Source organism: Lissotriton vulgaris, unplaced genomic scaffold (assembly GCF_964263255.1).
Source record: "Lissotriton vulgaris unplaced genomic scaffold, aLisVul1.2 SCAFFOLD_2773, whole genome shotgun sequence".
Lineage (NCBI taxonomy): Eukaryota > Metazoa > Chordata > Amphibia > Caudata > Salamandridae > Lissotriton > Lissotriton vulgaris.
The window spans coordinates 287,324-300,820 of record NW_028247030.1 but is presented as its reverse complement, the minus strand read 5'-3'; the positions used below and the strand labels follow the sequence as shown (position 1 = coordinate 300,820).

At 47.9% G+C, this 13,497-nt stretch overlaps 1 protein-coding gene across 4 annotated transcripts in view; it reads left to right on the top strand.

Moving 5' to 3' along the window:
* Positions 1-339: 339 nt before the first annotated feature.
* The window catches only part of LOC147665651 (uncharacterized), a 262,046-nt gene continuing 248,888 nt past the window's right edge, over positions 340-13,497 (top strand). Inside the window, exons 1-3 of one of the 4 annotated variants that reach the window (XM_086949612.1) lie at positions 340-815; positions 9,045-9,137; positions 13,249-13,347. In XM_086949612.1, coding sequence (XP_086805738.1) covers positions 611-815; positions 9,045-9,137; positions 13,249-13,347 — 397 coding nt within the window. In that variant the 5' untranslated portion in view covers positions 340-610. Of the gene's footprint in view, positions 816-6,361; positions 6,404-6,469; positions 9,144-13,248; positions 13,348-13,497 lie in introns of those variants that run through there. The other 3 variants (XM_086949611.1, XM_086949613.1, XR_015305012.1) reach the window with 3 other exon arrangements.

Below are 13,497 nucleotides of genomic sequence, written 5' to 3'. Positions count from 1 at the left end.
ACCAACAAATAAATAAAATATTTGTCATTTACAAGACCAATAGCTCCAACTTTTCTAATGCGAGACCTATTGCATTTCCAATGCTTGTTAAGCTTTCCCGGCTCCTCTGAAGGACAAGGCCTGCTTTAGAAAAAGCTTTCCTTTTAGAAATGCAAAGACAGCCATGGTGGTCTGGTGTCCCTCGCAGGCCACCGTCCCTGTATTCCCAGCCAACCTCAGGGGGTTGCACAATCAATATTCATCGGGCTCGTGGCTCTGCAGTCTCCTGTCACTCAACATGTTTTTAACTGACCAATGTTTACATCGAATGCAAAGAAGCTGAGAGGGATTTAAAAAACATGGGGGTGAGGGGTCAAGGCTCGAACCTTCGATGGATTAAAACGATTAAAAGAAGAAATGTAACATGGCGTCGATACTGGGCTTTTCCCAGATGTCGGAGAGTTTTCATCTGTGCTGGGAAAGCCCCGGAAGAACCCGGATGAGAGGGACAGGTTCCAAAGGACCCGCAGGTGAGCAGCGGCCGAGGATCACACGCGGCGTCAATCATGGAGTGAGACGCGGCTCTAATGCAACAGGAACACTGGAATAATAAGGAAACCCTGAACTACCAATGGGGTGGGAAGTGTGGCCCTTGCTTCACCTGGCCCTGGGTGACGTCACTCAGGCGTCCAATCAAGGGATGGATAAAAGCCCTCGGGGCTCAGCTGCCGGGCTCACTCCCGCCGACTCCAGAAGCATGAAGGTCGCCGGCTCCCTGCTCCTCATCGCTCTGCTCGCCCTCTGGGCCGGGGACGTGTTCTCTGCGCCATATTACGGTAAGAGCCCGAACCAAGATCACTTTTTGAGGCAGGTGATGTTTGTTGGCAGCTCGAGAGGCCCCAGACTGTAGGGGCTGCTGAACCCAAACACAGGAACATACATGAGCACCGGGGACAAGTGCTGGAAACAGCGAGGGGCAGGGTGGGGTATTTCATTGAATTAGGGATTCGTAGAGCGCTGCTGTCACTCCCAAGGGAGCACCTTGGCGCTAGGCGGTATACAAAGGCGGAGGCAGTACTTTTGAGTAAAGCAGGGGCTCTGGGGGCCTTTGAGGGTTCTTCCAGGGCTTTAAGAGGGCCGGGTCTGAGCACTGGCAGTTGTTTCAAGGGGGCTTCGAGACCAGGCCCGGTTCTAGCGTGGGGGGGGGGGGGGGGGGCTGGAATTGAGCTCAAAGTGCTTCAGACCCCCCCCCCCCCCCCCCCCCCCCACACACACACACTGTGAAAGCTGCATTGTGTTGCAACTCTAGAAACACTCACAGGATCACACTGCCTCTAGCCGCTCTGTCTAAAAGACCCATCTTGGCGTTAGAGTATGGTGGGAGGATGTGGCGTTGTGACCCGAAGTGCTGACTTTGGACCTTGGTAACCTGGTTCAAGTCTCGGTGTGGCTTAACGTCCTGTGATTTCGGGCAAATCGCCTCTTCGCTCTGTGCTTAAAAATGACTGGGGCCTTGTGTTAATGTTACGAGTGCTCATGAAAAGCGCTCCAATAACTTCAGGCCCAGTTGGCGCTATATAAAACTGCACAAAAGAAATGGAATAAACATGAAATGCTGGTTTTCAGAGGCGACGAAAGCAGATTGGCCTAAAACACTTTCACAGGTTCTGAGGAGCAGAATTGAGATAAAACAGTGAAAGCACCCAAGAAGGAAGGCACTACCTTTCAGCTCATCATAACGACCCCCATGCCCCCCCGCTCACGTCTGGCTCTGCTTGTCCCATGAGTCCTTGGGCTCGCCCATCTGTGTATTTATTTATATCAAACGCGTGAATTAAGTCGGCGCAGTATAAGATACATTTCTCATCACAAATGGACGTTACCGTTTTATAAGCCTATCTTCGTTTTAATAGCGAAATTGCCTCATAATTGTTTTGTCCTGGTCGCAGTTTTAACTTTATTTCCAGAATATTTTAATCTCGACTGTAATTTTCAAGGGATCTGTTAAGAATTGTGCGAAATCTAGTGTTATAAGTTGGCCGGCTCTCATCAGCCTGAAATAATATTGGCTGAAAGCAAAGAGATTTGGTCTGAGAAAGCACACATTAGTTGCGCAGCAGTCGCTGACACTTGACGGAACTCCTTTGGGTGGGTTTAGGCTCCGGGTCAAATGAACAAAGGGCAGACTTCAAAGGGAAGCTATCCTGGGGCTGAATTGGGCTGACCCCTGTAGTGGGCACAGTCAAAATCTGAATAACACCACAGCAGACTGATGATTGAGAAAAACCTACACATAGGTATATTACATATAGCCCATCACTGAGCTGACCATGTGATACAACCTCAACTGTGACAAAGGGTCACACATCAATAAGGCAACCTAAACAGCGACTTAAAAATTCTAAATGAATATGGAGTAATGAGGCAACTGCCTCGGTATCCAAAAACCCACCACTGTCAGAAGGAATCTCACAGGAGAAGACAAGACACAGACGTCTGCCGGGCTCACTCCCGCCGACTCCAGAAGCATGAAGGTCGCCGGCTCCCTGCTCCTCCTCGCGCTGCTCGCCCTCTGGGCCGGGGACGTGTTCTCAGCGCCATTTTATGGTAAGAGCCCGAACCAAGATCACTTTTGAGGCGGGTGATGTTTGTTGGCAGCTCGAGGGCGCCCCAGACTGCAGGGGCTGCTAGATCCAAACACAGGGACATACATTAGCACCGGGGACAAGTGCTGGAAACAGCGAGGGGGCGGGGTGGGGTTAGGGATTCATAAAGCGCAGCTGTCCCTCCCAAGGGAGCGCCTTGGCGCTATACAAAGGCCGAAGAAGCACTTTTGAGTAAAGCAGGGGCTCTGGGGGGCCTTTGAGGGTTCTTCTTGGGCTTTAAGAGGGCCGGGTCTGAGCACCGGCAGTTCTTTCAAGGGGGCTTCGAGACCAGGCCCGGTTCTAGCGGGTGGGTCAGGCCCACCCAAACATGAGCCGTGGCCCTCGCACAGAGGGCTTGAAGGGGCTGCGCGAAGCGACATTGAGCTCAAAGTGCTTCACCCCCCCCCCCTCATCATCGTGTGCATCTGCCCGGGCCGAGACAGCTTCCCGGGATGCGCCTGTGTTGTTGTATTTTTAAAGTTGAGCTGGCTGGTCTTCACACACAATGGAAAAGCTGCATTGTGTTGCACCTCTAGAAACACCCACATAATCACACTGCCTCTAGCCGCTCTGTCTAAAAGACCCATCTTGGCGTTAGAGTATGGTGGGAGGATGTGGCGTTATGACCCGAAGTGCTGACTTTGGACCTTGGTAACCTGGTTCAAGTCTCGGTGTGGCATAACGTCCTGGGATTTTGGGCCAATCACCTCTTCGCTTTGTGCTTAAAAATGACTGGGGCCTTGTGTTAATGTTACGAGTGCTCATGAAAAGCGCTCCAATACCTTCAGGGCCAGTTGGCGCTATATAAAACTGCACAAAAGGAATAGAATAAACATGAAATGCTGGTGTTCAGAGGCGACGGAAGCAGATTGGCCTAGAACACTTTCACAGGTTCTGAGGAGCTGTGGCCCCTCCCAAAGCAAGACCTGAAACTTATTGTCTAAAAAGCCCAGTTTTCAGGGCCCTCCGAAAGGACATCAAATCCGGTGCCTGTCTGAGGACCACTGACAAAGTGTTCCAGGCCTTTGCTGCTCCCAGGGAGAAACTTCTTTCCACCCCCCCCCCCCCTCCCCTTATCGGGCTTTTTGTAACTCTTGGAACCACAATCTGCTCATCTAAGTGATCTCGCTGGGTTGTACCACTGAAAGAGCTGGGCAATGCAGTGAGACTCATTTGAGCGCCTTGAAAACGACAGAGAGCTTTGAACGCTATTCTTTTGCATACTGGTAGCCAGTGTAGTTTTATCGGATCCTGGGCCACAGAGGCCAATTTAGGTGTACCCGTGATCAGGCGGGCCGCTGCATTTGGCAGGATTTGTAGTTTATTAAGCAGCCCCTGCTGGGCATTGAGCAGCAAGCTGTTGCAATAATCCAGCCGGGACATACCGTATTTTCCGGCGTATAAGACGACTTTTTAACCCCTTAAAATTTTCTGGGAAGTCAGGGGTCGTCTTATACGCCGGGTACCAAAATTGGCGGTTTGTTTCACATAGCGCGGACTTCACCCGAAGGTGTCAGACCGCTTCTCAATTCAAAATGGTGGCGCTTAGGGAACTCCAGCACAACAACAAAGAACGTAGGCGATGGTGGCACTGTGCAACAACACGATATCAGCCCGTCGCCAGGCACTGAAAGCGGTCATGAAAATAAATTAGTTACGATATCAGCCCGTCACCAGGCACTGAAAGCGGTCTTGAAAATAAATTACCGGTACAGTTACGATATCAGCCCGTCGCCAGCCAGAGGCAACTCAAACACTGCGCAATTATCAAAAGCAAACAAATGGCGCCGTGAGCCCTACCTAGACTGCAGCTGCACTTCCCCAGGCAGACGAGGCGCTCCTCCACATGTGCTGATCTCTCTCTCTCTCTCTCTCCTTCCATAATTCTTACGCTCATCGGAAGGAGAGGAGCGTCAGTACCACATGATCTCCTCAGTCCATGGAGATAGAAAGGGTACTGTAGGACGTTAGGAAGTGGGGGTAGTCTTATACGGCGAATATAGCATGAAACCTACATTTTGTCAATAAAAGTAGGGGGTCGTCTTATACGCCGGGTCGTCTTATACGCCGGAAAATACGGTAATCAATCCCATCTCCACGGTCTTCCTGTGCTCATCTGGGAGAAAGGGCAAAACTTTGCGTACTGTTTTCAGGACATACTGGGTGGCGGAAGTCAGCGTGTTTACTTGAGGCCTGAAGGACAGTGCATCTCCCATCAGGATCCCACGGTTCTTGACCTTAGCAACTGGGGAGGGAGGGACACCCGTTTCCTCCAGCCACCATCTTGCCCCAAACAGGAGAACTTCGGTCTTTGATGAATTCGGCTTTAGGCAGTTCCCTTATAATACATGATCACACGCTTGCCTTCCCACGATACTCCAATAACCTTGGTGTCTTGCTTTTTCATATGAAATAGATAGGATAGGTGCAGATGTGGAGAATAAAATTAGAATTTGTATTGTAAAATTAAACACACTAAAAAGCAGTTATATATTTGTTGCAAAATATATTTATATCAGTTTAACATAAGTAATTTTAAAAATAACGCACTTTAATTACATGAAGTGCACAAAAAGTAAACATGTTGCCATAATATCGTCCTTCTGCATATCACTGTTCATCTAGAAAAACAAAGCAGAAGAAACCAGCATTGGCACAGCCAATAGGTCTTGTCTTTGGGACCTTTGTAAGTGTTCAGCCATGCAACAGTTGATGTTGTTGCACCAAGGATATTGTGCTGGATAACTAAACACTTATAAGGTCCCAAAGAAGAGACCTATTGGCTAGGCCAATGCTTGTTATCATTATCAATGGCCGACGCAGGACAACAATAAGACAATACAAAGTGTCCAGATAACGCTGGTGATTAATGATCCCTCTATAGAGCAATCATTGGTATCTTAGTAGTTTTGAAATGCAGATGAACTGTGTTTTATGTGGATAGCTCAGTGGGTTACTGCCTCTGTCACAGAGATCCTTGTGTTACTTGGAGTTCAGAAGTTACAATCCTAACCTAGGACAGTAACCAATGAACTGTCATCAAAGAGCTGCATACAAACCTGAATGGTATAGTTAGAACTTCGCTTTTTTTGTTCTGTGATATAGTTACAACTGCTCCAGTCTTTCATTATTCTAATGTTGCTAAAATGAGTGTTTGGGCAGATACACATTTTTATCGGTAAAGCTGACCCCCATGGAATACTCTTTAAATCCTGCGGTTGTGTTTCCCCAGACCAAACCCTCTTAAAATATACTGCCCACCATTATTGATAACATGTGAATCCTACACCTTTCAATCCTCATTGGCTTATGTGACATTCCATGTAGACTGATTTACATACTTGTATGATTCATTGTCTCTGTATAATGTGTGCGTGGTGTAAAGTACTGACACACACTACACTGATATGAGTTGCGCTATCCTGCAAAGGACGTGCATATGAGGTAGGGGCTACGTAAAGATGAGGGGCGCTGGTGGAGGGTGGAAGCGAGGGAATCGGAGGAGGTACTGGGAGGGGCTATGAGCGATGAGGGGTGCTGTTGAAGGGTGGAAGTGAGGGAATCTGAGGAGGAGATAGTGGGAGGAGCTATGAGCGATGAGGGGCGCTGGTGGAAGTGAGGGAATCCGAGGAGGTAGTGGAAGGGGCTATGGAGCGATGAGGGGTGCTGGTGGAGGGTGGAAGTGAGGGAATCCGAGGAAGAGTTCATGGGTGGAGGGGGAGCTAGGGAGAGATGAGGGGCACTCGTGGAGGGTGGCAGTGAGGGAATCCGAGGAGGAGGTCATAAGGGGAGGGGCTATGGGGAGATGAGGGGCACTTGTGGCAGTGAAGGAATCCGAGGAGCAGGTCAATAGGGGGGCAATGGAAGGATGAGTAGTAAAGGCATTTACGGAGAAAGAGGTTATTGGTGCGGCCCCAAGAAATACTTTCGCATCAGCGCTGAAGCCGGCCCTGTCATGGCCTTTCTGTTTTTGTTTATTTAATTAGCAGTCGGGTCATAAGGGCTACTGTGGAACATGCTTTAAAGTGCGTGCTAATTATATTTAGTGCTATATTCAATGTTTTTAAGTTTGAAGGTGATTTTACTAATGTTTTTTCCGGGAAAAATGAAAGTGGAGCCCGATTGTGCCTGATATGGGGCTGGGGCCCAAGGTCAGCTGTGAGATAAGGTGCACTGGAGAAGAGTAGTGGATAATCAAGCCTGTAAGGGAGTGAGTGAGTGCGTTGCAGAGTCTGGGGTCATGTGGATGTAGTAATGAATTGGCAGTCTCCCTGAAGGCTCACACAGATTGAGCCAGAGAAGTGTCACTTGCCTGATACTCCCACCTCAGAAACCTCCTCTTCCCATCAAAGGAACATTACATGGAAAAAACACTTTTTGAGAGTGATAATATTTAGAAAGATTTGGAAAAGAGTGCGCTTTACTGGGCCTTGGAAGACTAAGAAGAGATAAAGGAGGGCCCTGAAGCAGGCCTGCCCAGACATATATGCGACAAATAAGCCCGCAGTGGCCCACCCAAATGCACCCATGGCCCACCCAAAGAAAAATTCCTGGAGCCGGGCCTGTTCGAAACGGGTCTCTATCGGGCTCTGTTTTGTTCCCTGGCACAGATAGACTGCAGTGACAGCAGGCACAACGATGTGCGCTGCTCACACTGATCACTTCCCACTAGTGGAGAGGTTACAGCATGACAAATGCAAAAACCACAGTTGATGGACAGAATGTAGAACAATGTCATACATTCACCCCAGTACAAGGATCTGGGCCTAAATCCATCGTTTTTGCACTCCACACCACCCCAGTTCAGACATGGCCATATGCAAATCAGCCTTGACCCTGTGCCTCATGGGAACAGTCCAGCCACAGTCCAGCCTGAACTGCCAAGCCATGTCTTTCTTAGACCGGAATCAAGCATCTTAGGACCAGTTTCTGGCTATCGTTTACAGCGTGACGTCATGCCAGGTGGCCCCTCCCTGTTTTTTCCCATTTAAAACCTGAGAGTGGCAGATGGGGTCAGGGGCCGAAAAAAAGCCATGCTTTCAGCTGTTTCCCGAAAAGGGGGTTCTAGGAACGTGTCCCTCAGTCTCGCGGAGAGCTTGTTCCAGGCCATGGTCGTAAAAGACTTGCCTCCTTTTGGCTGAACGCTTGAATAGAGGAGGTTTAACAATTCCGCCGCAGTGCTGGTGAATTAATGAGTGGGCAGGGTTGGGACGGCCCCCGGCCGGCTTCCGCACACGTCCAATCTTTGAGTTTCTATATCATTTATTCATGTATTTTTGCACGAATTTGACAGGTTATTGTATACTGTATGTTAATGGATTTTACTCTGACTCTTATTTGTAAACATTTACCCTGCTGAGTAGCTGTGCTTTTATGGATACAATGTTAACCGAATAAAGTGTCTTTGAACCTTGAACCATAGTTTCACGATGACCTTTAGACCATCACATTATGAAGCCAAAACAGGTCGAAACTGGTCTGGGTTTTCTTGCATTTCCTCTGAGGTGGACCTGGCAGTACAGGGTAGACTGTTCCTATTGGAGTGGGATCAAGACTGATTTACATATGGCTGATGTGTCTAAAGTAGGATAGTGACAAACAAGGGTCTGAAATGTGGCCCCAGTAATTACCAAATGCACAGATGAATTCCTGCATTCCACCAATCTCCATCGCTTTTCCTCAACGCTGGTCTTGGGTCGCTGCACCTTGTGTCTTTTAGCAAGAGCTCCATACCTGGTGATCGCATGGCAGGACCAAGCGTGCCGCAGAGCGGGGAGATGAGTCGTAGGGAGCTTGAGCTGAACGCCCTGCCCAGCTGTCCATACGAGGGGGGCATCATCTGATCTGAGCCCTCGGTCATCCAATTAGAGGCAGGCGCTGCTACCCCTGCATTAGCCTTTCAAACCCTGGCACCAGCCTTGCTGTCCCTGCTCTGAGGAAAGGACACCAGTGGCAAGAAGGGAAAGGAGACTGTCTTTCTGAGCACAGTTTACCTTATACAATTCGATCCGTTAGTCCTTCTCTTGTCCCTCAGCATCAAGTAGGAGACTACTTCATGCTTAGGGCCTAAGAGTCGGGGGAGACATCTGATGTCATGAGTCCCCAAGCATAGATGATGTCACTTCTTGTACAGCCGCCATTTTGGTGACTTGTACATCTTTGAGTCTGGAACATACCAAGGGAGGGTTTCTCTCTAGGGGGTGGATTGAGAACGAGGCAGGTGGGATTTGGATTTTGGTGTTGAGAAGTCAGCGATGGTTCAAGGTTCTGAGGGAATGGCGTATCGACTCCCGCCTGCCATTACACATGAACATCTTCAGGCAATAAGATGCTATTTCATTACTATGGTGACAGAATGGGGCATTCACAGGTTTTTACCATGTTAATGTCTATTCATACTGCCGTATTGCTCTTTTCTAGATGTAGGACTGTGCGCTGAAATGTGTCCACCAGGAGGATGTCCTGCGGGCCAGACCTGCGTAAGCAATGGCTGTGGACATCAGTGCGAACCAAGCCCCGGTGAGTATTGACACGTGATAGGAAATGGTCAGCTTGAGAAGAGAAGGCTGGCAGCCAGTCTGGTGGTCCTCCCATGGTGGAACCCCTCCTCCCAAGGGTTGTGAGGGTCCCACCCTGGGCTGTGATGCTGCCTTGAGCCTTTGTCTGAAGCAATAAAGCTTTAATGCACCAGTGTCTCCTACTTAAATGGAGGCATGTGATGTGATGAGATCATGAGACTGATCACTGGACACACAGCGTTGGCTAAGATGATCAAACATGGTGTGTCAGTTGTACATATTTTGTTTATAGTGTGCATTAATATATACCTATGGTATAGTCTTATTTGTATATTTATTGTATTTGTTGTGTATATGAAGGGCAATATTACTATTTAAGTCAGGTGATGTTTGTTGGCAGTTCAAAGTTTACCAGACTACAGGTGCTGCTGGATTCAAAAGCACAGGAACACATAACTACATTAACACTGGACACAAGGCCTGGGAAATATAGCAATGGGACAAGTTAGCATATTTAAATCACAATGAGATCTTAGACAGGGACATCCCAATATATATATGAAATCAGCCAAATTAAAATAAATATTTTAGCAGAATCCCAAAGAAATTTTAAAAGAGCATTTTTTTGGTTTGCTTTACGATTTAATAAATCACGTGTAGGTTTTTCAAAATGTCAATTGGTGGTATGCCTCAAACAGCTGAAAGCCACACTGATCTTAAACTGATGTGTGGAAGTTGATATCACACCTTTAACCCCTTTAGCGCTGCGAACGTCCAACGGTCGTCGCGTGCACTACCTCGCCAGTGCTGCGCACGACCGTTGGATGTCCGAATCCCGTTAGCGCGATTGAACGTCCGCACTGGGGCGGAATGTTCGGCGCGATAAACGGGATAAATTGTGTTTAGAGAGTAAACCAGGTATTCATTAGGAAGTTTAGGTGTTAATGTTCGTAAAACTGACATTCTTGTGGCGATAGGGGCTTGTAAATATGCCCATGAGTCCGTGAAAATAACAAAAAAAAGAAAAATGAACAAGTACACAAGATTATATTCACTCAACATTAATGTTCTAAATTGCAGTGAATTTCAGGTGAAAGATTTCTATTAGGAGTGAGTGTAACACGCATAGTTTGCAAGAGAGAGAGAACCCAGTATGACCCAGTGAAAGGAGAAGTTTGAGAGATGCAGCGGGAGAAGGAAGGAGGTGTGGGAAGGGGAGATTTCGAAGATTACAAGAGAAGGTAAAATGGTGTGAAAGAGGAAATCCAAAGAAGCAGAAGGAATCGGAAGGGGAAAAAGAGGGAGCAATTCATACCAATTGAATTTCATGCATGATCCTTCACACTCGCAAACCCTTTAACATTCGCACATGCCATTCACATAAACATCACCACATTCACAATACCCTTTTCCACTCACATACACCCCTTCACGTTGTCCCATACCCTTTAACATTTAGACCTACCATACACTTTCAAATGAACCCTGTTGTATTCAAACATGCCCATTCACTTTCATGCATGCCCCATCACATTCACACATACACTTTCATATCACATTTACCCTTTCACACTCACACATGCCCTTCCATATTAGCACGTCATTCACATTGAATTATACCCCTTCAGATTCAATCATACCCTTTACATTCATATAGGCCTTTCACATTCACACATAGCTTTGAATGTTCATCTATACCCCTTCACATTCTCGAATACCCTTCACAAATACTTTTATATTCACACATGCCCGTTTACGTTCACAAATACCCTTCCACACTCACACATACCATTTCCATTCACGTATACCCCTTTATATACAAACACTAGCAGCCCGTTCCGACGTTGTCCGGGTATGAATTGCTGCCGGCCAGTAGTATATTGTTTTGTAGGATTTCGTTTAGATAGCATTTCTGATCTGTGACAGGCCTGTGAAACGCTCTGATTCACAGTGCACTGCTGATGCACTTAAGCGTGCGCGTTCAGTAGCGTGTGAACTCTAGTTTCCCTACTTTATTTTTCCTTGCAATATTATATAGCGTGAACTCTACAACATGGCATGAGCATAATTTACATTACAGAAGAACACATTCATTTGTGGTAGGCACGGGGAGACAAAGCGATTTGCCTGGAATCACAGGATGTTGAGCTGATGCCGAGATTCGAACGTTGCTCCCCAGCTCTAAAGTTCGCAATTCTAGAACTTGTGGCGGGAGGTGTCTCTAAAAGTGTATGTCGGTGCTGGGCATCAATGAGAGAGACCTGTGCATTTTTCAAATTGGTGGTCAAAAAACATGAGTATGTTGCTGGAGATGTGGGCCGCCGTGCCACCAATGTACTTACCGGGGTAAGTACATTGGTAAATACCCATTATCCGCAACTTTCTTTCTGCATACCATCACTCCGCATACTTTCATTCCGAAAGTACCATGACTCCGGGTTCAGGGGTAGGTTTGGCTTTTGAGGTACAGGGGTATTGAGTTCAGGGCTAGGTTTGGGTTATGGGGTACAGGGGTATTTTTGGGGTTTAGGGCTAGGTTTGGGTTTTGGGGTATTAGGGTTTTTTCGGGGTTTAGGGCTAAGTTTGGGTTTTGGGGTACAGGGTATATTTATGTTATGTTAATTGTTATGTTAATTTTGATTTATATAGCGCCAAATCACCGACAGGTCTCTTAGCGCTTGCTTTGGGAACCCGTCCTGGCTTTCCCTGCGAGAACCCCTACTGGGCATCCCCAAGGTGAAGATCAGGCATCCCATCGTGGTGGGGCTGTAGTGGAGATTAAGCAAGCTAGTGCCCAGAGTTGCAGAGTGTGAACCCATGATTCGAGTAGGCACCGAGGGGAGAATTATAGAGTCCGTGGATATTATGAGCTCAAGACCCTGCCGCGTCGGGAATTGAACCCTGGTCCCGGGTCTGACCTCTGCATCAGGGTCTGCCTCCTCTAACCAGTGAGCCACACTTCTCTCTTTTATAGAGTTAAGATGGGTTAGTTTTTAAGGGTATTGGGGTATTTTAAGGAGTAAGGGTGGGTTATGATTATGGGGTGCAGGGGTATTTAAAGGGAGCAGGGTGGACACCCGGAGCTGGAATGTACAGAACCTGGGAAGAAAAAACAATGAAATATTGGGCACAACGCTCGCTTCTTTCCCCCAGCACACGCCCACAGCACACGATATGAGACATGACATGAAGGGCGGACCGTACCACACGCCCCCAGCGTTTGTCACGCCCCCAGCACACACCCATAACACAACGCAGACACGCCCACAAGGGACTACTTTGCTGGCACGGTTCTTTTAAGTTTTAAATGTATATGGTGGGCATCTGCATAGCCTATGTCCTTCTGCTGCAACTGCCCTTTCCAACGCTGTATTGGGTGTTGTGATTGGTGCTGTGGTTCCTGAGATTACCCGCCTCAAATGTTTGGGCTCTCTTTATTATATTAGTATAGATACTGTTATATTCAGGCGGGCACTGTGCAATCTCCTTGTGGGCCGCAAGGGTGGGGGTCGATTTTGGGCCCCTGGAGGCCGTTTCTGTTACAGGGCTGTTTTTGCAGCATAGCTGCAAAATCGGCCCTGTAACAATCTGCCGAAAAGCGGCCCAAGCAAAGAGCTCACTCATCCCCTCCCCCCTTTTCCGGAGTGGGGAGGGGAGGGGGGGGGCAGCCGAGCACTTTGCCAGGGCTGGTTTTCGTTCCCAGTCCAGCCCTGGTTATATCCTGCCATTTTAATCATATGTATCCCAGTTTACCTTTTTCCTGGATTTCCGGCAATAATCGCACAATATGTTGCTATTGCTGGTATTCCTATCGCTTTTGAGATAAGCGTCTCTGATAGCGCTTTATCTCAGCGATAGAAAGCAGCGATAGCCGGCAATTATCCTAGCGCTAAGTGCGCTTAGCGATATTATCACCGGTTGTTTGTGATATGCCCCAATGGAGGTTCAAGGTTCTGAGGGAATGGCATATCGACTCCCGCCTGCCATTACTCATGAACCTCTTCAGGCAATAAGATGCTATTTCATTACTATGGAGACAGAATGGGGCACTCACAGGTTTTTACCATGTTAATGTCTATTCATACTGCCGTATTTCTCTTTTCTAGATGTAGGACTGTGCGCTGAAATGTGTCCACCAGGAGGATGTCCTGCGGGCCAGACCTGCGTAAGCAATGGCTGTGGACATCAGTGCGAACCAAGCCCCGGTGAGTATTGACACGTGATAGGAAATGGTCAGCTTGAGAAGAGAAGGCTGGCAGCCAGTCTTGTGGTCCTCCCATGGTGGAACCCCTCCTCCCAAGGGTTGTGAGGGTCCCACCCTGGGCTGTGATGCTGCCTTGAGCCTTTGTCTGATG